The following is a 26,454-nucleotide window of genomic DNA, read 5'->3' on the forward strand; positions in this document are numbered from 1 at the left end:
ACTACTGCTTGGTTCGACTTGGCTTTTAGTTGAGGTTTGAATGTTGACACTTTTTGGACTGCAAAGATGGAGTCATGCAATGCAGGTATAATGAATGGGATTTTTCATTTGCAGTCAGTGAAGCCATTGTGTCCAGACACCACTGCTTGTAGTAAGTAATAGACGGATGTAAATTAACTGCAGCTTTTTGAAGCTAGTATTTGAAAGACAAGACAGGGTATGCAATAATTGTGTGTAACAACCGCTGCTACATCAACGAATGGCCCTACCGCACGAATACGCGGTACACATAACATAGCTGCATTCGTGGACCGGAGCCGCTATTAATTTTAAGAGTCATTAATCATTTTTAGTTGCACCTGTTTTTTCGGCTTTGACCATTCGTCTGCCACGAATGTTCACCCTTTTAAATGGTGTATTCGTCTGTGTGAGCCGTAGTTAAAAAGCCGGAGCTTTTATGAAGAGCACTTGAAGGCAGCACGTTTGCGTCGGCGTTTCCATGGTTGCACTGCTGTTGAGAGTCCTGACAGGAAAACAGGTCAGTATCTGAACGAGTTGACTTTTTTTACTCTGTTTAATTAACACGACACAACCCTGTGCTTCTGTCATTGTCACTGAAAATACAAAAAATGTAATTTCACGTGGTTTGAAGTTGAATTTCTTTGTTTTTGGCCCTACACGATAGCGTCGTTTGGCAAAATAAAACTAATGATAGCTGTAAAGCTAGCTGACAGATAGCTAACGTTAGCTTTTATGCTATTGTTATATTAAGCGATTGCAAAACATAGTAACGCGACTTTGGCCGTTTTCCTCCCCGTCATCTTCCAACGTGCAGTACAGTTACAGTATACGAAGTCTTATACGAAGAAAGAAAGATGATGTAATGTGTATTCCTTGAAAACAATTGGCATGAGTTTAGGGCTAACTATCCAATCAGTGATTTGTATTAGCCGTGCATCAGACACCTGTTCAGGGCGGACATTTTAAAATCCCACAATAGGAAAAACGCAGATGAAACGTTAAATAATGTAATGAATGATGGCGGAATTCCTTTTTAGTTGTTTCAGAAAACTTGAGTAGAACGTCGTTAATGTCATGAGTAACATGCTTTTCCTACTCGGACAAGTCAAAATGTCTGTTTCCAGCCTCAGTGTGTGAAGCATATTCCGGGTGACGTTTAGAAACTTGCTGCAGAAATGAAGCTGTAACGTTGTATCTCATCTGATGCTGGAAAGACCAGCTGCTGGGGCATTATAGTGTGTATAAAAGAGGAGCTAGTATTCTCTCACTTGAAACAATGTTGACGTCTTTACTCTAGACATTCAGCCACACAGGCAATAGAAAAAGAATCATCAGGTTAAAGCTGCAGTAGGTATTTTTTTTTAATAAAAATAACCTTTTGTCATATTTGCTCAATCTTTCACTATATCCTGACAGTAGTACACGAGACAGATAATCTATGGAAAAATGGGGTCCCTCTGGCTCCTCCTAGTGCTCCTAATGGCAGTTGCAAGAATCCATCAGCCCAAAGAAGCACAAAAAAGTCTATTTATATATATATATGTATATGTATATATATATATGTGTATATATATATATATATATATATATGTATATATAAGTCATATGGGATCTGATCTTTTCAATTCTGATTTGGGCCCATAGTGGTCAATATGTGACCTCAGTGTAAATCTTCATGTCAGAATTCATGTGACTTTTATGTCACTCTAGACTGACATACTTAATGTGGGTCTATTCACACTGGAATCTGACATGGACCACATTTAGAAGGTACTGCTAACAGCCAAACAAACAAACAAAGAGTTTGGGTTGTTTCTTTTTTTTTGAGGTTGTCAGAAAAAGGGTCATGGGTGTAAAGGTCCAGTGAGTAACATTTAGGAGGATCTATTGTCAGAAATGGAATATAATATTCATACGAACATTTTCATTAGTGTATACTCACCTGAAAGTTTTTGTTCCTCAGAATGAGCCTTTTATCTGCAGACACCGTGGGTCACCTTCCACGGAAATCGCCATTTTGATGTTTTTACACTAGCCCAGAAATATTAAATCTGCAACATGGTTGGGAGGATTACTTTAAAAATGTGATTCAATACAATTACTAATAACTTGTTAATAATGTTCAGTAACCTAGTCCAAGTATCACAATATTAAAGTGACATAACTTGATTACTTTGCGTTACTTTGATTACCTCAACATTAAATATGTAAATAAAGACAAGAGAAATAAAATGTCAAAAAGAAGTATTTTTATATTTGTATTATATAATATTATATTCTATTAGACAACAGAACAATGTAACTGGAGAAAATAAAATGGAAACAGAAAAAGAGTTTTAGCATCAACAATGTGAAAAACTGAACAAATTTGAATTTGATATTTGAACTGAACAAACTAATTTTAAAATTGTAATCCATCTAAATAATCTCCATTCTTACTAAATGTAACTGTAATAGATTATGGTTTCCTTTATTTTGTAACTAGGGTACATGTAATCCGTTTTTTGTCCTTCAGATCTAAGACCTGCGCTTTACCCAGACAGAAATTTGTAGTTCAAAGCCATGAATGCCCAAAATGCTTCAGCTCTTACAATCTGATGTTCATCTTAATAACTTAACTACTTGATAAATGTATGTTTTTATGTTTGTTGGTTGTAGTGATGGTAAGCGACCCCATATATGACCATCTTCAATCAGACTGTCCACATACAACATGGATAAAGGATTCAAACATGAAAAGATGCGTCAGGTGTTGAAGACTGAGCAAGAGAAGTGTCCTTCTCTGGGGCTCGCAGTTGTGGCCAACCAGTGGGACTCTGTGGAGTCGGACACAGAGAGCTTGGCCCAGGAGAGAGCTTACCAACAGCAGCTACAAATGTCTGTTGATCAAAACAAATACACACCGCCCCAAAAGGAGAATGCTGACAACTTACAGCATGCAGATGGAGAGAATGAAGATGCAAATGATGATGCAACTGAAGATCTTCAGGTTTATGATAGCCTAGAACAAATAGCACACCCTGAGGCCAGGAGGGACCCCACCCTGCTACAGACGGAATATTTGGATACACAGATAATGGAAGAAGAAGGAACAAGGTAAGTTACATATACTCTGTCTGACAAATAGCAACTAATTTAGTTTATTCAAAGTAACATTAGGGAATATACACTCCCAAGGTTGCCACGGGCCTTGAAAGTGCTTGGATATCCAGAGCAATAAAGAGGTCCTTAAAAGTGCTTAGACTCAGAGGTTGACCTCAGAGGTTTTTGATATCTTTTTTTTATCATCATTTTATGAGGAAAAAATGTAAAATTTAGGTTTTCAGCATATATGGCATGTTTTCCAAACTTTTTAAACAATATTTTGACAAAAGCCTATTACCAGATTTTAGTTATTGATAACAATAAAGCAAGAAACTTTAAATAAAAGACTTTATTTGTTGGGCCTGAAAAAAATTTCTACTGATATGCAAATTAGTGCAAGTAAATTTCCTACTTTAATGATTAAAAAAAATCTCATAGCACAAAATTTGGATTTGGGTCTTTATCTGTGGTTCCCAAACTTTTTCATTAAGGGAGCCCTTTCCTTTAATTGGGTAAACGGACAAGTGAGACAAAGAATAAAGGAACAAATAGTAAATGAGATGTGTAAAAGAAAGCAGGTGAAGAAGAAGAGGGACAAGAGGATGTCAGAAGAAAAGAGTTACCAGGGGTAGATTAAATAAAGTTCTGTAAGATGTGTATCCCACTAGGCTATTCTCTTAAGTAATGTAATATAATTTGAGTAAATTCTTCTGTTATATTCAGTTCAGAGCATTGAAGACCACATTTACTTAGCATTGTTGGGGATCCTTGATGTAGCTATGGCCTGAATGTTTGCGGTGTCCTTCAATCTAACAATAAACACAATTTCCTCAAACAGCATAATAAAAAAGGGTGACTTTGTCTTAAAGGAAGGCACCAGAAGCATTCTTACTTTTAGCATTTTTTTCTTAAAACAATGAAACTAAACAGCTGCTTCATTTCCAACACTGGGACTAGACTACTCATTTCACAGAAACAAGACTTTTTTACTTTCTTGATATTGATTTTTACAGTGCAGGCAGAGAACTGTATAAAACGTTCCTAAAAATATCAGGAAAAGTAATTTCTGGTCTTTCCTGCAGTTATTGTATTCACTGTTCAGGTTCATTGTACAGTTTATCAGTTGTTCCGTACTGTTATTGTTATGCACTGAATATGATGTGGAAAAGCCATAAAATGTGTCACAAAGCCAGTTTACTCAATGATAGAAAAAGGGCTCTGTTTAGGGAAAAAGGGTGGGAACTACTGGTTTAAGTGACTCAAGAATAGTATGACTAATTCTGATATAGAGTAATGCTGTTTGACCACTGGATGGCAGTAATACATCTTAGTGGAACAATTGCTAAGGGCTGAACCTGCAGTCATTATTTCTTGGTTAAAAAAGGGTCAAAATAACTATTCATGTTTTGTTACAACTCAGTTTCACATTAGGTGGTCATAGAGTGAGTGGGGTGAAAAAAATCTGACTGCTTGCATTACGTGTGTGGCCTTGTGTATCAATTATTCCATAAACATGTGGAATTATATAAGCAAATCTCCAGGATGAGATTTGTGCCTGACCTTGTTCAGTTTGCCAATTGAACTGGACAGTCACTTCCACTGTCTGTGACAAATTAATTAAAATTAAGCAGATAATAGTGCTGCGGAGATGAAATACGATGAGAATCACAACAGCAATCAAACCTTTCACTTTTAAACAGCACATGGTTGATAAAAGATAAATAGCCTTCATTCATCACTTAACAATGAAATGGTGTCAGTTATTTAATGAGATGCAGGCCCGATGGTACATTGTCGTGAGAATGGCCTAATTCAGGTGCTTTCAGAATAACGGCTTTCATTTGAGGGAAATTAGATTTTTGTTTTGTTTGGGCGGATCACAATAAGTGGTCACTCGTGGTCCGTTAACAAGCATCATTGTTGCGGTAAAGGAGATCTCTCTTTCTCTCTTTTGATGGAGCAGAGGCAGGCATCTGTGGCGAGGAACAACCCCACATCTGTTTTTGCACCCTCTTCGACTCACACTGTTGTTTCCCATCCACTTTCGTCCAGACAGCGCCTAATAGTCATTTCCCTCCAAAATAGAAAAGGGGCATTCTCAATTTTCCTGTCATTAACCTGTGCAGATTGATGCCCACCAAGTGTGGGTCCGCTTCCAAAGTTACATTGTTTCAGGGGAAAATGACCATGACATATTCTCACAAAAGGCTCCATTTCATAGAGCCAAGCAGTAGACACGGTCCTATTCCCATCATCATGTTCTCATAGTCCTCAAAGCATTTCCATTGCATAGTTTACAAACCCAACGGGCATTCCTCATTCAAGCAAAAGATTCCTATTTAAGCAAGTCCATTCATCCTTCTGCACTATATTTTACACCTATCTTACTCAAAGTCCTGCAGAAGGATATTTGAGCATCATCCTTATGACCAGTTCTTTCATTTTCCCATTCAGTGTTTGTCACAATATTTCATTGGCTTTTGTATTTAGGTGTCCGTATCTTGGGTGAGAAATAATAGGCTGTGGTGTTTTGCCAGTGTTAGAGGCATCACGCCCGGCTGCATGGAGCCTATAATGCATTCTCCAACTTGTTTGAGTCTGAGTCATTAGAGAGACATCCCTTACCCTTTTGGCCTCATCGAAGTGAAGGGCCCTACACCTTGGCAACCCCCCCACACCACCACCCCCCACACCCACACACACACACCCCTACGCACAGCATCATGGCAGGAGAATTAGGCTCCCCTCGTCCTCCCAGTAAGCACAACAAAGAGGCTCTCTGCTATTTATTTTAATGAGATCTTTTCATCACCATCAGAAAGAGCATTTTAGCCTGCAATTTTCAAGCCATTTCATAAGCTGAAAATTGCCGTTTGTGAACCATTCCCCCGCTAGTAGCTCTCAAATACACTCTCATTAGTGAGCCTGGAGGTGAAAATACGAAAATTATCTGTAAATACAGGCTCATAATCCCCCTCATCTGTTTCAATTTCAGAAGTCTGTGATAAGGCCTAGCTCTCTTTGTTTGAGGACATCATCATTCTAATAATGGTGTAATGCCTCTTGTGCCTTTGACCTCTCACTGCAGACGTATGTGGCATTCAGGGGTCTGTAAAATCTTTGGATATGGAAATGTCATTAATAAAGCTGCTTACTAACAATGAAATCATTTACTCATAATATGATTAAAACTCTACTATACATATATGGACATATTCTTCGATGATTCCATTTAGTTTCTCATCTCCATTAGAGCTATAACTATAGCTATAAAAAGAAGAAATTAGTCTCTGGCTAGTTGTATTGAGCATGTCTTTATTGCTGTTGTCTGTCCTTAACCTCACAGCCTGCTCTCTGATGATGCCTACTCTGACCTTCGATATGACCCCAACTGGAGGACCAACCTGAAGGGAGCTGGCCACTTCGATGAGAGTCCACAGGTGTCCGTCGAGGAATATTACCAAGTCCCTAAAGAGAAGTCTAGTCAGGCATGTGGTGGCAGGCAGGGACTGGTAATGAAAGCAGGATACAGATACATCGTCGACACAGGTTCAGCTGTTGTGGTGACTCCTCATATGGCCGGCAGTGAGTCTGAGCAACCATACCGCCTACACCCACAAAATGGTCAGACTTCCCACCACGACAACCATGCTTTACAATTCAGATCACCAGGGGGTGACCTTTCAAGGCCTTCCAGCATTTTCACTAAAAATGAAAGTGACAACACTTCACAGAGAGGATTCAAACAGATGTGTGAAAATAACTGTGACAATGCTGCTGAAAATATTAGCAGGGCTCCTGAGAGGATAGAATTTAAGACCCACTACCAGCAAGATCTGAGACACGCACAAGCAGGACCCACTCAAACAGAACACATAAGCACATCCACGTTGCTGAGTCCGAAGGTTTTGATGAACAAAAAGCTTGAAAGACTCACAGAGGACATAGTGGAACGTAATAAAATAACCCTGGGCCGCAACACGTCGAAATGTGGCTCCTATGTGACGGTGCATGCACTTAAGCAGGAGATTCCTCATAATGAGAATAAGGTGTGTATAGAATATAGAGTTTTCTCAACGAATAGCATCAGCTTATGGTCTTATCGATCTTTAAAATGTGACAGCAAACTCTCCAACAGCTCTGTAATAGTCACTCATAGTCCTCTCCTGAAAGAGGCTGCAATTACAGAAACAGACACCAGGAGCTGCACTAGCATTGATAATGATTCTTGGGCAGCTGAGCTATTATTACCCTTACATGACTTAAGGTTAAGTTTGAGTGGGGACAGACTACTCAAAATATTGGAATACAATATAAATTAATAGCTTTTAAAAAAATCCATTTTAAGTTTTTGAAACATGTTTTTGTGATCTGTTTGGTCTTACAGATCATTGTTTGGTGGTGAAGATAAATATACTGAATCTACTATATTTTTAAACTCTTAAACACTCTTAAACAGTTCTGGGGTTAGTTGGCTATTATTATATTTTCAAGAGATCTGTATTAATAATACAGATTTTATACAGTTTTTATACAGTTTTTTACACTGGAAATCTTATTCTAATTAGAAGGCATTATTAATAGGCAGTTGCTTGAATGCAGAAAACAAGCCTAGACTTTTTGTTTTTTTCATTCTGCATCAGCCAAGCTTATGCTCATTTAGTTATATTATTGGTATCTATATGCCTTTTATTGTTATCTCAGACAACAAACTAAGAGAATATCCTATGATGTTTGGTCTGACCCAGTCTGGAAAATTAATTTGGCAGAGGAGCATAGCTGTTTTCATCTGCCTTCTCCTCCACCATATGAAAAGGGCTATGTCTGGCTATGCAGTGCTTATTATGAGTTGATGTGTACAACAAGAACATCAGAGACGCATGGTTACCAATAGGCTCTTAGACATCCCTGCACCTGGCACAGTGGCATAATTGGTCGGGATGGCCCGCATTCCCCATTTGTCAGGCCACAAGACTGTTTGCTGGCTATAATACCCCAACCTTGTTCCCCCATCTGAGCCCCATCCCTCTACAATGTCTCATATCATCACCATTTACATAGTCAAGAGCCGTTAGCTTTGTGCAATGATAAACAGAGCCAGAGCCTTTCCCTCTCCTGAACCCTTGTGTTTTGTCATTTTCCCTCTGAATTCGCTTATTAGTTTTCCATTGCCCTGTCTCCCCAAAGACATGTCTTTCTTAATGGGGGACATAGGGCATAAAAGAAGGGGGCACCAATTTGCATGTAGTCTATTTCCTGTGTCATTGCAGGATTAATCTATGAATCGGGTATGTTATGAAAACAGCATAATATATCAACAAATCTTAAAGTCATTTTACAAACAGGCACCAAAATAAATTAAAATGTAAAAAGTGCAGTTCATTACTGATTAACATGCTTCAAGGGACAATCCACCCCAAAACAGAATTCACATATAGGAGGGTTGTATGAATGTAGACAGTTACGTATGACATATAAAACATAGGCAGGTTTAAAAAAAAAAGAAAAAAGAATTAATTGAGTAATTGAATAAAGACTGAATTAAGTGACACAAGGTAAATGTTGTTTAACTGTTAAATGCACAGTGAAATCAAATACACAACTAACTTCTGTTGAGTGTACAGAGGCACAGTTTCTAGTTGGTTCTGAAGACAGTATCTTTTGGAGATGTTTCTGGGTCAGATTGGAGTTTTGTTCTCTGGCCTCTTGTTTTGGTGCTTATTTTCACACACGCTAAATGAAATACGGAAGATCAAAGAAGTAACATATGTTATCTTCTACCTTCAGTATAAGGTTTTTGGAAAATGTAATATTAAAGGTCAGAGAGAGGGACATCTGAAAACAACTTTTCACAATTAGGATAACCACAAATCTCTTATCAGAAAGCTTTTTCTGCTTCCTCCCACCCTTCTTCGTCCGTAGCTCCTTGCAGAAGATAGCAACACTCCATGTACAAATCGCATCAGTTTCACAAATCAATATGAGTCCAGACAAGCCAGTTGTTACTAGGCCCTTTTAAAATACCCCATTTGGTTTTTTGAAGAGTGCGGCCATCTGAAGGCAACTTGTGATAATTAGACATGTTATTAAATGTACGCAATTTCCTAATGCAGCAAATGTTTAGCCCGGCCAAGTGGCAGAGTGGCGGTAGCAATGATTGGCTTCATCGGGGCTTGGGCCTCCTTTGATAAAGACAGAAGTAGCAGATCAATCTTCTGCTATTGCACTCACCCCTTAGAGTCCCTTCTCCTCTCGCAGGCCCTCACTTCAAAGCCAGGGGAACATAATGTACAATCTTTTAATAGCTTTAGACCAAAGCTCTGGGGAGCTCTCTGCCACTGTATACCCTGCCTCAGTCTAAACACCTAATCAAGATTACCTGGGCTGGCCACAATAGCAGCTAAATGCAATTCAAGATCCACAGATCCTTTGAAGTCTTCATTGCGAAAAGCAGATGTTTCCCGGGTACAGGAGGTAATACAGCTAGCCGCAATTGCCAGACTTTGTTGTGACATCGTCTTGCAGAGAAGCAATTACGGGCCTTCCAATTTAGTAGAAAAGATATTACACAGCTTACCATGCTCGAAATGCAATACAGCCATGATCATTTGCTCCAACTGATTGGGATGTTTATAATGGGTGACAAAAGGCAATGGCAGGGGGAATGGGTAAAGGTGAGAGGCACAAAGTGTGTGAGTGAGTACACTGCTGGACATGCAGTAGTCACTGACGCCTGCTCCTGATCTTCAATCAACTGCTGTCTCCTCATTGATCGGCTGAAACAGCACCCAAAAGCTACAAGTCTGTGTCATTTAAAAAAAAATCCCTTATTTGGTTCAGTTAATTACCAAAAGCATAAAAAATTGCTTGAAAGCTACAGCCGAAGGATCATGCAGCTTACATATCGAAGCAGCATAAGGTCTAGGTGGTTTTTCTAACATAATAGTGCCATCTCAGCCTATTAGATTCAATCACAAACATACTTATTGACGGGTGTGTTACAACTGGATCCACTCATTCCTTGTGACCTTCACCTATTCAAGCTCACAGAATTAGTGGCATTCAGCGGAAAAAGTCTTCAGTCCGTCAATATCATCGATCCACTCAGATGGTCCTCTGCCGCCAAGGGGAGTCCTGAAGTTAACTAAATGATTTTCATTACAGCATTAACAGAACATATTTCCATGCCACAAACAGTTACATTAGGAACAGCTGAACCAATATATAGATGTAATACGATGTGGTCGAAGAAGACAGGCATTGATAGAAATGGATGCAGTATTGATACCCCGAGTAGGTGCTGTTGTGTAGGTTTTAATGGGCTTCAGTAAAGGCTTCACTTCCAGCGTATTCACAGAAGAAATATAAAGAACTTTTGTTTCAACATTCTTCTGTATCAGCTTGTTGCTTTCTCTTTATCTGTCTAAAGGTGCATGAAACTCTACAGACAGCCAGCACAGAAAGTCATGAGGACAGTTCAGACCCCAAGCTGAGATGGCTCCAGAAATCACAACAGTTGAGGGTAAGACATCCCTATTCTTTTCACATGTCAACCTAAACAATAATGTGTAAATGTCTAGCAGCATTGGAAGCTTAGGAAATTTGATTGCCCAAGTTTACAGCAAGGGCTACCTAGCTGCTGCACAGTAGTGCCACTATCACACTGGCTTTTAATTTCCTTCAGGGAGTGTGGGGCTCACCAGAGATGACAAAAAACATTACAAAAGAAGAGAAGAAACATCATTATTTTGAGCACTTGAGTAGCCACCTCAACGCTGCCAAGCAGAGGGAGTGTGAATATTTTCCCACTGGAATGGGGAAAGCTGCTGTTTGCTAAATCAGAGGCATTAGATGCATGAGACACCGGCTCGTAGACCACCCACTCAATAATTTGGTGAGATCATGCAAAGAAGAGCGCCAGCCCTTTCTTACACTCGGGAAAGAATTGCGCCCCTTTTTTAGAGCTCATGTTTGTCTGTTGTTGATTTTGTGGTGTAAACGGGTGGATTTAGAGCTGATGCTTTGTGCTCCACACCACCTTCAGAAATAAGAGTTAGCATATCTCACAGAAATGCAGAGGAGTTTTAGACACAATGGCAAAATTAGACCCATATTCATAGTTTTTTTTACTGGCATTAAAAACCCAGTATTCCAGTTGGGTATGATCGTGACAACATCTGTTAATACGTGCCTAGTGTCTGTCTGGATGTGGATGTTTGTGCTTCCTCTGAGATTCTACATCAATGAAAAAAGAATGTTATCCTCAAACTGTTTATCCTATTCTAACCCCAGGTCACCCAGATCAGCAAAGGGAAGAAAGCCCAGAGGAAAGAATCCCCAAACCCCCCTCGACAGCAACAGCCCCCTGCCCCGGGGGTCAGAGCTGAGTGGGGAGACAGTCTGAGCTCCCCATTAGCAAGACCAGCCGCTGTAATACAGCAGCCGAAACCTCAGATGACGACTTCATCACAACCTTTGCCCCCCACTATTCACCTCAACATCAACCTTAACACTTCATCCCATCTCCTTCCGTTACTCCAGCAGGGGGGCCAGGATGCCGCCATCAATGTAGCATCTCTTCACGGCTGTCCTCACTGGAGCCCTGCATCTGAAGTTGAACTTGCATTTTCCCCTGGATACCAACAAACAAATCCAGCAAAGTCCTCCCAGATGTTTAGGACAGGCGTAAATGTACAACTTCACCACCGAAACTTGGAGAGTAGCCCTGAACATTGGAAAAGGTGAACCATTTATACTGCTTTGTTTTTTTTATTGACCAGAGATGAGAATTACATTTTTAGGATCTCATTGGGATGACTGGATCACCGCCTCACGTAATTAGAACAAACAGAGCATATAAGGTGGAACAAAAAAAAAAAAAGAATTGGATACACAACTGCAGGGATACTCAACAACGAACAGAATATTTACCAGATACATCGGATTGTTGATGTGGCAGAATAAGACAACTACGAAGTCGTAATATTCTCTTTTCTTGCAGTGCTAGCAGAAGGGAACGTAGCATGTTTGACTTGTGATGACACCTGATATCCATTTGGTAAATTAAACAGTTGTTTAGGGTTGGTATGAGTTGGCAAAATGAAGACAAATTCATCTGTCCATTTTTCATTGAAATGCCTGTTTTCATTGTTAACCTTTGGATGTTTGCTGCCCTCACTCACCTGTGAGGCAAATCCAGTCACTGCAGCAGGTCAAGTGTGAGCGTACCTTTCGCAGATAGTGTCACTGCCTTTGCACACTGCACAGATCACTTCCCAAGTAACAACAAATAAACAAAAAACAACAAAAAAAACAACCGGCACCCTATCTGGCCCATGGTTCTTAAAGGTCCAGTCTGTAACCATAAGGAGGATCTACTGGCGGAAATGTAATATTCATAGGTATGTTTTCATTAGTGTTTAATCACCTTTTAGAATGAGCTGTTTTTATCTACAGATGATGCAGTCACCTTCCATGGAGTCCGCCATGTTTCTACAGTAGGCCAGAACAGACAAACCAAACACTGGCTCTAGATAGGGACGTTCACATTTTTGCACATTTCCTACACACTGGACCTTTAGGTTGAGTATCACTGCATTAGAGCAATCACAACATACCACTCTCCCTCTCCATCTCTCTCTCTCTCTCTCTCTTACTGGTTGAGGCAGACAGCCACCCACCTAGAGCCGGGGTCTGTCCGAGGTTTCTGTCTCTTAAAAAGGCGGTTTTTCCTTGCCGCCGTCGCTAAGGTCTTGCTCATGGTGGGAACTGTTGGGTAAATAATTTGATAAGGAGTTCGGTCTAGACCTGCTCTATTTGAAAAGGGTCCTGAGATAACTTTTGTTATGAATTGGCGCTATACAAATAAAATTTAATTGAAAAATTTAATTGAAATAATGACATGTTACAGCATTCTTGTGGCATGTGTCAAATGACAGCACTAACTCTGAGACAGAGAAAATGAGGTGAAAAGTATGTCTGATACACTATATAAAAATGAATATAAAATATCGGCAATGTAGAATATAATGAACTTTTTTGCCTGCTTATCTATTATCATGGGACCCCTCATTTTTTGTGCACCAATAATTGTGTGTTTTAGGACAACTGCCATGAAGTGGCCATTATCCTGTGAAGAGGAGCACCAGAAATGGAGTCCAAATGACGTTCACACAAAGCAATTTCCACAAAACCTCCCCAGGACGCCCACCACCACTTCGTCTCTGGGTTCAGGCTCCTACCCAGTTCTGCCTCCTATAGGAAACTCAATGACAGGGAAAGAGCCGGAGCTGAGTCCCGATCAGAGTGCGAGCACTGCCTACGTCATCCATAGAAGCAGTTCTGATGGCTACCTGGTACAGATGGAGAAACAGAAGCAGCTGAGGGCAAGACTCACCTACAAGGTTGGTGTGTCTCTGAGCTTCATTTGTGTCCTTAATAGAGGGATACTGAATCTTTCTTCTGTCGTAGAACAGTAATATTTTTGTTTAATCAGTTTATTATTGTACCTCTGTATGCCTGCCATCTAATCTGGGATGTCACACAGATAAAAAAAAAAAAAGCCTCCATCTGGGTGTTTGTTTGATAAGCATGCATTTTTAAACTGTGTTCAAGGACCAAAAAACTCACTCAACACATACTGAATAATCGCATTCAAGTTGGAAAAATAAGAACTCATTATGCAGTTTCAGCTAACAAAAGTGACACATGAATTCTTCAGCTGAGTGGCATTCCCCTTTAATCCCCACGTACACGAGAGGTTACACAAATAAATGCCCCTTTGAAGTCCCAGATAATCCCCTCAGCTGTCTCCATGCAGGGACTGCTTAATCCAGCAGGAGTGTTCTGGTGACTAAGGGCACAAAACATCAGGTTAATTGTCTAGCTCCACTAAGATACACTTAATTGCTATAAGATGATGACTATATAAACCACAGGCTCTGAAAAGCCATTTGAAGATGTGTTAGAGGATAAGGTGATTAGAAGGGAGAGAGTCTGTGAGGCGCAGGGCCACTAAAGATGCCCATTTGCATTTAATGATTTGGCTTTTGTTGTTTTGTTTTTTCTCCCTTTCTGGTTTGTCAGGCTGAGCTGTGCAGGTGGGTCCTGAGTAGAAAGTGACTCAGCCATCCTGCCTTTTCAGTGGTAGTTACATAGACAGTCTAGTCATATTAGGATTGTAATGCTGTAGCTTTAGAAACTAAAGTCAAACTTAATTCTGGTTAACATTTCCAGTCAAAAAGCAGTGTTTCTTCTTGTCCCTACAGTGTGCTGTCTGAATGCTGTCTGTGCAGAGTTTGACACTAGAAGGATGTTTTCACATTCATCTGCTGAAAGTGGAAAGTTTCTCTGTGCTCATTGAAAATGATTTTAAGGGGCGGGGCCTACCAGCATGATTTGTGACATCACAAATAGTTTGGAAGTCAGTCCTGGTCCAGTATCAACTTGTACAGTGTGATGTAGAAACTTGAAGCCACCAGTGCACATCCACTGAGAATGGACTTTACAGTGAAGTAGGAGACATCTTGTGTCCAGCAGCAAAACTTTAGAAATGAACAACATTTGTATATTCAGAGAATTTAGAATGAGGTAGGGGTAGATGAGTTTTATTGTTTCAAGCAGTTTATTGTATATATGTCTTAATATATGACTGGAGGAGATCTTTAAATGCAAGTACCTGTGACAGAAATGCTTCATGTTGTACTTTTTAAGTTTCACTGGTGGAACTATCCCCAGTATTGGTGCAAACAAACTTAAAAATACTGATATTTTTCCAGGGTGCGGGGGGATTTTGAGATGTGTTTAAAATTGTGTGAAGTTTACGTTACTTGTATACAGTTAAATTATTGCTTGCCTTTTTATTGTGTTTTTGGGGAAAAATTGGATTGATCGTGGTGCAACAACTACCAAAGGAAACCGACATGGAACTAATACCGATTTCACTTCATTCCTTCATCAGAATGCCAGTTGCAGGCAAACAGGAAATTCAAGCATGAACAAAGACAGATGGATTATATGTGTATTCAGGTTCACATTTCAAAAGAGCTAGTTCAAAGTTCAGTTCCCGCAGGTTAAAATGAACTGGTTTACCTTCATAGTTCCCAATTTTTAACTAATTTCACAGTCCCAAAAACTAGTTTACATTCAAAACTGGTCCTTTACAAAATGCTTTGAGTTTCACTTGGGTGGAGGAACTTTACGGCTGTTGGCTCCTGGTCTAACCCTTTGGTAATGATTTCTTGTGATCATCATTCACTCGCAGATATTTCCCAAGACTGGTCGGAAGCTTTAACTCTATGTTGTTTTCAATTCGTTGCCTACGTGGCTGACGTTCGGACTTACTTTTTAACCCCTTCAGACCCTGTGTCCATTACAATGGACGTCACTTGACAGGGGCTTCTTTTTTACTTTTTGCAACATTTAACAGACAAAAAATAGGTATGATGTTGTCATATGATGTTGGTATTTTAAGAATTGTTTGGACCCGATGTCCATTGAAATGGACAAGAAAAATAACAATTAAAGGGTTTTGATTAAAAACATTTTTTTTATTGATTCTCATTTCTGGTTGCATTAAGGATGGGAAAAAGTCATTATTATATTTTTCACAACCTTGGAACATAAGGCGGGTCTGAAGGGGCTACGACCCACCAGGCGCTATTAAACACAGGGGTGACCAATAGCTATGTTTACATAGAGCCCAACATTCCGATTGTAATCAGTTTAAAAGCCCAAACACAATAAAAATCTGAATAAAAGGCTCAAACTGATTGAAATTTTAATTGGCTGCAGAGGGGCAGTTTACATGTTACAAATTTTTCTTTTGATCGGTTTATGAAAAGGTTTAAACAATTACACCTGATAACGTTCTGGCTGTGTTCTTTTTGCGCATGTCCTCCACCTTGAAGTAAATGCATAGGGACGTTGGAATTGGCAGCATCCAAGCTGTGGAGAGTTTGTTTTTGATACAAACTCTTAAAGAACTGAACATTATTGGACGTATAGATGGCAGAAAAATAAGAAATAACAACCTATTAAAAAAAATGAAAAGATTAATGAACATGGGGTAAGTGTTCAACAGATTTTGACAACATTATGCTGATTAAACACGTGCCACAGAGCTATTGTTGAATAGGTTGGTGCTTCATATGTAAACACCAGACTGTAATGCTCACATCCGATGTCAACGGTTGACCCACAATCTTTATTCAGAGTGATTTTAAATTAGATGGAAAACCTAAATCTAACCAGCCAATGATACTAATTAAGGTTCCGTTCAATTCAGGTGAACAGAGTCAGGATGCTGCTGTTGTGCATGTTGGCTCACTGGAGAGGCTCTCTACACTAAATGGAACATAACCTTAATTAGTATCATTGGTAATACCTTTACCCTGCTATTTTATGTCAAAATGTCTGCTGTGAGAAAGGGGGACTGTTTGCATGAAAATGTGGAACTAGCCACGCTGTTGCGTTCCAGGTGCCATAAAACAGTGTGTGTCGTTTACTCTCGTGGCAGCTCACCAGTGTTTATCACTTTCAGACGTATGTGTTCATGCACAACACTGAATTACATTAATATGAAAAAACTAGTGCTGTCAGTTAATGCGTTATTAACGGCGTTAACGCAAACCCATTTTAACAGCGTCAATTTTTTTTATCATGAATTTAAGGTTCTTTTTGGCCTAGCACACTTTGTAGTTTTTTTCACATGCTGTTGCAACAACTAGTAACGTTAGAAAAACTACAACACCAAACCGGATCTAGTAAGACCGGAAACAAAACAACAGGCACGCCGCACACACTTGTTTAAGAGTAGTAGACGTTACGTTTTGAGTGGATGGCGCGCGAGACGCCGAAATGGATGCCAATAATATTCTGAATAAAAAAAGTTGCCAAATGGTTCCATTGACAAGACCAAAGTGATCTGTGTGTTTTGTTTTGTCGTTGTGAACTGAGCTATCATCACAGCATGTCCAGTCGGAAATACCACTTGATGGCCAAGCACACAGCTGATGCAAATTCTCTGCCCCCTCGTCAAAGCCAGGCGACAACAGATGATTTTTCAATAAAAACAACATTTGCACAAAGCAAGCCGATCCACTTTTCCATGTTGATAAGAGCATTAAAATGAGAAAAAATAATGAGACAAAAAGAAATCAAGGGACATTTAAAATAGATAAAAATGTGCAATTAATTGCGAGTTAACTATGACATTAATGCGATTAATCGCAATTAAATATTTAAATCATTTGACAGCACTAGAAAAAGCAATACTTTTATTGGGAAGTGCAATGTCCTATATACCTTTTATACCAGTTAACAACCATCAATTGAGTTAGATGAACCCAAGAAAAGCTAGAAAGTATGATTAAGTGCTTGGAGTTGTATTTACACTGGAGCCCTCACATAGTCCTTCTGTGGTGCCCACCACTCCTCACCCCTTGACCTCGCATCTCTCCACCATGTTAGCCATCATGTCTGATGAGATTACAGGCTCAATTTGTAAAGCATTCTGGTTGCAGTGCCTGGGTATGAAAGCAGATGAGCGTGACTTAGGAGTTGCAGAGAGAGGGAAGAGGGCTTGGAAAGAAAGGTACCCTGTTGTGTCCACGGCCAATGGCTAAAGCAAACTGAAATCCTCCTTCCAAAAAGCAACCAGTACAATCTGGAATGATTAGCTCCCTTTTGTCTGGGGCAGCTTGTGGATCGCATGCACCCATGGTCACACACACACATCACCAGCACCTGCAAAGGAAGGGGTATACAGTACATCTCTTTGTGCCTCTGCCCGTATTACTTGTATAACCGCAACTTCAGCTCACCATGAATGTCCCTGAAAAAATTACTTCAGCATCATATCAGAGCCTAATAAGGAAACATTGCTGTATGGTACCAAGGCAAAATCCTTTAAAAGTTCATACCATTTGTAGTCTTTTGTCAATTGATTTTTTAAATATATATATATAAAAAAAACACAAACAAATGTAAAGTACTAATAGATTTCTGTTTTTTTTTTGACTAAATTGGATAGTCAGTTCAACTTCTTGATGCCATCTAAGTGATATACTTTATGGATGTTCCATATTCTATTTATGCAATAACAGTACAGAACAACTGATAAACTGTACATTTAACCCAAATAGTGAACACAATAATAATAGCAGGAAGTTTGTGTAAATTGAGCCATTTGGATTCATTTTGAGCAGATTATTTCCTGTGAATATTGCATCAGAGAAGAGTTTCCCTGATATCTTTAGGAACTTTTTATGCAAGTCTCTGTATTATATATTTGTAAAACTTTTAACAATCACTCATACTTAATAGGTTACCTTTATTTCTTTTAAATTCTGTGTTTTATTGTCATTGCTCTATTAGCTTTTTGGTTGTTTTAAGTGTGTCCTTTTCTAATGTAAAGGCTCAGCGAATATAGCTTGTGTTCAGGTCTTCACTGTGTTTTTTGAAGTTTATATCTTGGATGTACTGCAAGGAGTTTTTAGTTGTGTGAAACAGTCTCAATTTAATACTGATCCTTCTATATGACCTACAGAAACAAACAAGACCATCAGTGAGAAGATTGGCTTTTTCTATATAGTTATTGTAAATGCTTGCCATCGTGTCGGATTCAGTCATCAGACGAAACGAGGTGTTGGGGAAACCGCTTTTGTCCTCAGGGCCCACCAGAATCAACACATAATAAACTCATCCTACACTTGACTGGTAGCCAATGCAGGGTGAGATTCTCTCTTCCTTGTACCTGGTAGTAGTTGAGCAGCCACATTCTGCACCAGCTGCCACCGAGACATGAATGACTGACTAATTCACAAAGAGCATTGCAGTAATCCAATCGAGTGCAAAGTGAGGCATTTGTGACAATCTTCAGGTCATTTAAAGGGAAGAACGGTTTGAATTTGGCAATATTGCTCAACAGCAGTGTTAATTTGCTTATCAAATTTTAAAGCTTCATTTAAGAAGACACCAAGATTTCTGGCATGGGCATAAAGGTTAGGTTAAGCGCCAGGTGCCATTGGTCCCATCTCAACCCATCTCAACACGGATTGCAATGGTATTGAGTGAAATGGTGGTGATTATGATGGTGCTAGAGGAATTGTCAGAGGATCACCAAAATATATCCTCTGGGCACTGTGGATACTTCATGGCAATCCATCCAATAGCTGTTGACACATGTCACTGAAAAATGATTATGTCAGGGCATCATCCCATCATCCTCTGGGGACATTGAATGTCTATACCAAATGTCTGTGTCAAGAACAGTCCAATAGTTATTTCAGTCTGGACCAACTGACAGATGTTGGATGGACTGACAGACCAACATTGCCATTAGTGGAGCCACATCACTAGTGTGGTTTAAAACATGTGTTCGGCCGAGCATGAATTAGAATCAAGCTCCATCATGTCAAAAATGTCCAAACTAGATGCATGTAAGGTCATAGTGCCCCATTTGATCAGATTTTGTCCCAAAGAATGCCATCTGAGGCTTTTATTTTTGTCTGATATTTCTCCAAACACAGCGTCTATATTGTAGTTGGGGATACAATAGTGTGCCTCTTCCACATACAGTATATGAGCAGTAGTGAAAATCTTCCTCAAATTACTGAGCACTTTCTGGCACTTATTTATAGCGCAGAGGAGTCCAAAATAATGTTTGATTTATCAGTGTTTTTGTTTGTTTCTGCAAGCTAGTGAGACAGCCAAACAATAAGGATGGAGTGTTACAAAACGTTTGGTGAAGACAGTGTCACTCACATTGAGGCTCTGTCACGCCATGTCGTCTGTCAAGCATTTGTCTGTGTCATTTGGTGTAATATTAGTGACTTTTTTTCTCAATGCACCATTTTAACCCATCGACAGACATCAAAGTGGATAAAAATTGCAGTCGGGAGTTTATTGTTTGTGCCGTGGTGCCATTTTGCCAGCCGTCCAAACAAATAGAGCAACAAATGTCAGCTTCAAATTAATATATCAAAATGTCAATCTCTCTCTTTCTCTCTCTCTCTCTCTCTCTCTCTCTCTCTCTCTCTCTCTCTCTCTCTCTCTCTCTCTCTCTTCCAGGCATACAGTCTTAAAGACTACAAGCAGCTGAAGTCTGATATAAATCTGCGAGGCCTGGGTCCAGACTACAGTGTCATTGAAAAGACAGTAAGTTCTGACCTGCGATTGCAATGTCAGTGTCATCAGCAGAAATTGTCCCTGACCTACCAGTGTCCTTCCGCATTGGCCTTATTTCACAGACCCAGAAGCTCCATCCATTATTTATTATACAGTCTATGCTTGAAACGCAATGAATGGTAAGTGTGGAAATTAGTGATCCTGTGTACCATTAGGTGGGTTCATTTATCCAGAAAGTGCAAAGATAAATTAAGATGGATTTGGATAACACAGCGAGCAGGCCTGTCATTTGATCCACAGGGCTGTGAATTGTGGGCTATCTATGAGTATAATTTGGTTATACTGCTCTCTGTTGGGTCTCTGTAATTAATGTTAAAGAGTTCGGTCTAGACCTGCTCTATTTGAAAAGTGTCCTGAGATAACTTCTGTTATGAATTGGCGCTATACAAATAAAATTGAATTGAATTGAATTGAATTGTTTCGAGGGTGGTACAGTTGTTCAGACGTGGTTGTGTTTTTCCCTGAAAAAGCTCAAAACAGAAAGCTAAAACAAACTGTAGTATTGTTTGGAGAGAGAGAGAGAGAGAGAGAGAGAGAGAGAGAGAGAGAGAGAGAGAGAGAACAAAGTGGAGTCACTCTTTGTCTCCACTGGGCAGAGACAAGCTAAACTCTGCCCCTGTGGCTTCCATATCAACTGTCCAGTATATATTTTTACGTGCATTTATCCATCTTATGCAAGCTTTTCATAAATATGATGCCGAAATCCATCTGTAGGTTGCAGTATGCACTAGTATCATTGTGTATCCACTGAGCCTCTTCCAATTGTCCTAGTTTATCATTAAAAGGCTCCCGTGCTGTTCCACCGATAAAATTGCATTTACAAAGCAAATGAGAGTACCTCTAAGAAGTTAAGTGCTCTTTGTGCTTTGATATATCTTTTGTTAATCCCCCAGTTGTAAAAAGTGAGCATGTTTGGCCAATTTACACTAGATTGAGCCCTGTGCATCTCCAGGGCCAAGCCTATTAGTGAATGATATGTGTAAATGTTGATAGGCCCGCTGAATGGCTCGCTGTGTTTGGGTTTTTTAGGCTGTGTGGAGAGGCTCTGCCGAGGGGGATAGACAAAGAGAAGGGCCTTAAGGGAGAAATGGTTCAGTTAATTAAACCCCTTTTATATTCTGTTTCTCTCTCTCTCTCTCTCTCTCTCTCTCTCTCTCTCTCCTCTCTCTCGCTCCCTGTCTCACTCTTTCACCACCATCATGCTGAGAAAATGAAACGACAGAGGCTGTATTCAAATGTGATCCGCGAGCAGAACAAAAAGATAAATAGGATTCCCTTTCTACCGGCCAAGGACCCGGAAGGCAGTGACAAGAAAGTTCCCAGGATGAAGGTGTGTGTGTTTGTGTGTGAAACCTTGCACATGTCTCTTTCAGAATGTGTGCTTGTGGTTGTTTGAGACAAGTTGCGACTAAACAATGACAAAGAGTGTAGCCTCATGGTACCAACCTGCAACCTGTCTGACAAAGCCTTATCTAGGGCATGCTGTTCACTAAGCATGGCATTGTTTATCCTGGATAACTGGTTTCACACAGCTGGTTTGCAAATTGGGTTGTAATGATACACTCACAACTCACAATTAAGTACAATTCACAATACTGGGTTCACAATATAATCTTTTAACGATTTTTATAACAAAATGAGATTAAAGACAAATTATGACTGAGAAAGATTGCTGTATTTCTCAGACAAAAATGTACAACATGTGTTTTCTCTTGCATATATTATCTTTAAAAGAAAGGCGGCTGTGGCCCCGGCTCCTCCTGCCACAAGTATCCTTGAGGAAGATACTGAACCCCGAATTGCTCCCGATGCCGTGCATCGGTGTGTGAATGTGTATGAATGAGTTAGATTCTGTTTGATGGACTTTGCCATCGCTGAGTGAATGTGTGTGAAAGGGTGAATGTGGCATGTAGTGTAAAAGCGCTTTGAGTGGTCGGAAGACTAGAAAGGTGCTATACAAGTACAGGTCCGTTTACTGTTACCATTTAAATTATAGAATCTTATATTATATTTCTGAGGTAGGGTACAAACTACATTTGTACATACAAAACAATGCATATTTCCTTATCTTTGTAGAAGAGAAACAGAAAATATAACCATTGTCAACTTTAGAAAAGGGCCTCATACCTCTGCCATTTGTCTGACGGTGCTTTCTCAATTTCTAAGTCTATAAATAAGAAACAGGTAGCAAATTGACCTTTTTTAGAGTTAAGCGATTAGACTAATATATCAGCTATTGGTAGGGATGTAAGTAGATAGAGCCCTCTGCTGTTTAAAAAGACTATCATAATTTATTTTTTTATCTCACATATTTGAACGTTCACATATTTATATTGCGATGTAACTGTCTTGCAATATATGGTCTTATGACAAGCATTTATTATATTTGTGATACTATGTATTATCATGGCAAACCAAGATTGAGCATGATGCTCTTTATTAGGCTTCTGTTCACTTTGCCATAAATGTTAGTTTCTGTCCAGATCCTGTAGGAGTGATGTTATTTTCCAGACAGTTGATTGGTTAGTAGTAGGCTGTTTACACATTTTGATTCGATCTTCTAAACTCCACTCACTCCATGCACAGGTTAGCCAGGCAGCATAGGTTACTATAGGTAAGCTCACTAGCCTGCTAACCTCACTGTGCAGGACAGGACTTTCATGTGAATTTTATAAAACAGTTACGCAGTCAGCGAGGGAGGATTATAGTAAAGTTATACAACAATAGCATGTACCTTGAGGAGTGCATTAGAGAAACACAACCATGACACAGTGTCACTGTGGATACATGTTTTACACATATATCTGAAGAACCATTTTTGACTGCAGTAAATTTGACTGCTGTAATTAGTGAGTTCATTAATATACGTTCATCTCTCTCTTTTTCAATCTTAGGCCTTGGAATATGCCAAGACCATAGCCAAACCCCTTGTACCATCTCAACCAAAACAGAGACAGAAACACCCGTCCGAAGGCTTCACCGAGCACGCTTCTTACTTGGAGGGCTTGGACGTGTCCCAGCCAGCCACCCTGGAAGCCCTTAGAAAACGACATGAAGAAGAAAAGCAGGCTGTGGCTCTCTTCAGAAAAGTACATGCTGTCTGAGGCAAGGTGCAGGTCACGTCAATAGTCCATGGAACCCTGGCTCTCATACATATTTGTACTCCCAAGATTTGGGACACAACATGCTTCCCAATTAAATATGCTAGGCCTAGTGTTACATCCACAGATCATTACATTTTACATTTGTTTTCAAAATATGTATGAAAAGATAGCTAATGGTTATATCTGTACACAGTATAGCCTGTATAGCCTTTGACATTGTGTGTCACCAGATCAGATTTGAGAAGGAATGCACTGGATGGACTGTACAGGGTGCTGTTCTCAGCACATAAAGTCCTAAAGTTTGTGCTTATGGTAGATGATGAAAGTCAGATGATAATATAACACAAACAACATGGTGGTACCCTACATTAATATCATCAAGGTGAACTACTAACAATACATTTAAACATACACACACACACACACACACACACACACACACACACACACACACACACACACACACACACCCCGCCGTAACCTTTATCTTATCCTGAACAGTAAAGATTAGAACCTGTGTATGCAATGTAGATTAAGTGCATTAAATAGAAATTTAGCAGTTGCACTTATATGTAATATTTTATATGCAAATGATCAGATATAACTGTATGTATGTTTGTCCCTACTCAATATAGACAGATATTAAATAGTGTCTCAGATTTTGTGTTATCGGCAAGGAAGAGATAAACGTCACAAGACCTACTGATCTTACTCATGAAAGTGATGAAGTGGTAGTAGTATGTGACAGTGACACTGAGCAATCATAGAATCACCAACAGCACTTTTTCATTTTCATTATACGATCCAGTTCCAACTATCCCGGACTGCTGCTTAATCCACTCTCTTCTTTACGGCAGCGGCAGGTCATTTCCTTATTATTATATATCAGTTTGTCTCCTCTCAATCAAACGTTTATAAACTTTAGCTCTATGTTCTTTATGTAGTTGAGTTGTGTTCTTCCATTATCCCAAATGTTTCCAACAATGTTCAAACTCAGAGAAACCTGTCATTCAGGTAACGCTGAGTTTCACCAGTCGCCTGTCAATGGCGTCATATCCCCTTTGTGCCTGCGTCAGCGTTGTGGTTGTCTGTCAGAAGCTGTGATACATTGACTGTTTATCCAGTCTGAAGCCACATTTTTACCATCCACTGTTTAGATCTTGGTGCCTTTTAGCTCGCAGCCCCTCCGGGATGTCCTTTGTCTTTTCAACAGTGTGGGAGAAACAGTGATTTTTAAGGTAGAAGTTCAAATCAGTGGGTCTGTTTGTTTTGGAGAGGAGGAGACCTCTGTAGATAATTGGGTGAAGACAACAACTCCCATGATCCCACGCTACTTCACAACTTTCCAAAACTTTGTCTTTTGTTATTGTTTGGATTTGAGAGAAGCCCTAGCAGCAGGAATTACATACTGTTTAAAATGTCTTAAATGTGATGGTCGTAAGAATTGATTGGATCAATGAAGTTAACGTTACTTGTATGAAGTTGTAATTTTCATTCTCGCTTTTAAATGTGTTTTTGGGGAAAATTAGCACTGATCATGCTGTAACAACTAGAGTATGAAACTAACATGGAACAAACACCGGTTTTCCTTCATATCCTTTGTACTTTGTCTTAAATTACATTCATAATGGTCTTAAAAAGTCTTAAATTGAACCTGTTGAAACCTGCAGAAACCCTGTCTCACCACATTACACACTAATCCACACACTTGTCGTTGTGTGTCAGATTAAATTTCTTTCCTCGATGTAGGAAATCCTGCTCAAATGACAGATGACAGATTTGTAGCCATGTTCTTAGTAGTAACTCCTCCCCAACACAAAACACTCTCAAGCAGCTCATTTTACTAATTGAACCCTCAGATCATTATCAAAGCACGATTTACCTCTGTGCAATATTTTAATTAGATTATAGTCTCTATTTAACCCATCATGGACTCTTTGAAGCTCTGTGTTTTTAGTGTTAAGTCCTCAGATGCACGGTTGGAAACAAATGGCCGAGCCCTTTTTAATTTAATGAGAAACCCTGCCTATCCAGATTGAGTCTCTTTGCATCTTTTTTAGGTCCCACCTACTCGTTTTTTGCCATTGAAATCCAGTTAATTGAAGGAGTCTTTCACCGCTATACATGAAGGGGGCCAAATTAGCATCCCTTTCTGCCCATTGGGAAGCTAAGGCAGACGTGGATGCTTTGATGTGAGAAGCACGCTTTCAGTAGGCGGCAGGCTTCCTGAAAATGAGCTGATGGCCCTGCTATTAGGGCCAAATGCAGATGCGTCCATGTGTTGCAAAACGCTTAATCTTTTAATTGATCACCTTCTGCATGGCCTATTCTCCACATAGTTTTTCTCCCCCGCTGCCTGATGATCAGAATCACATTTTGATGATGACATGAATTGCTTTTCGAAAGGCAGGAAACCCTGTATGAAATACAAATGCCCAGTAGGAGATGCATGTGGTAAAACAATTTAATACATGTAAGAAGATTCTAAAATGTGCATGTGTGTGGCTCTTGCACACATGTTTTTAAATGAATAGTTAGTTAATATTTTACCGCCCTCCATTGTTCTAAGAAATGGACAATAGTTTAGTATAACGCACTCAGGTCCCACAGTCTCATACAGTGTGACAGTAGCTTTATATGGACCACAGGGCACACACTCGAGTGTGGCAAAGTGGATTTTATGTTGTCGATATGCTGGACATCTGTTGATCAAGATTATTTAAAGATGATTAGAATGCAATGTCCTGCAGCTTGGATAAATTGCTTTATCTTTGAATTAACTACATAACACTGAAATAGCTCAAAAATTATTTTAATGTTTTTTGTATCCCCCATATTAATTAGGGCACAGGGAATACTGCACTGCTACTGTAAATTCCAGTTCTAAATAATACCAAATTACTCAACAGGACAAATCCTTAAATAAAATGACAAATGTTTTGTCTTTTTGTTCAATTGAGGTTTTTCTGTTTTGTTCCATTCTTTCCATGAACAATGTTCAGAAAGTTGTCTTTTACTGCAGCAATTAAATGTGTAATAAATGTGTACTCATAACTGA

General features: G+C 39.5%; 1 protein-coding gene across 2 annotated transcripts; it reads left to right on the forward strand.

Moving 5' to 3' along the window:
- The first annotated feature begins 445 nt into the window (after positions 1–445).
- On the forward strand, positions 446–26,454 carry jhy (junctional cadherin complex regulator). Of its 2 annotated transcripts, XM_051401526.1 has the most exons (9): positions 446–538; positions 2,680–3,117; positions 6,452–7,154; positions 10,535–10,627; positions 11,398–11,846; positions 13,208–13,508; positions 20,176–20,262; positions 21,494–21,622; positions 23,187–26,454. In XM_051401526.1, the coding sequence occupies exons 2-9, from the start codon at positions 2,735–2,737 to the stop codon at positions 23,394–23,396; spliced, it is 2,355 nt and encodes a 784-aa protein (XP_051257486.1). In that variant the 5' UTR covers positions 446–538; positions 2,680–2,734; the 3' UTR covers positions 23,397–26,454. The 2 variants fall into 2 exon arrangements, with proteins under 2 accessions (XP_051257486.1, XP_051257487.1); XM_051401527.1 differs by lacking the exon at positions 21,494–21,622.

Source organism: Dicentrarchus labrax, unplaced genomic scaffold, assembly GCF_905237075.1.
Source record: "Dicentrarchus labrax unplaced genomic scaffold, dlabrax2021, whole genome shotgun sequence".
In the NCBI taxonomy this organism is placed as follows: domain Eukaryota; kingdom Metazoa; phylum Chordata; class Actinopteri; family Moronidae; genus Dicentrarchus; species Dicentrarchus labrax.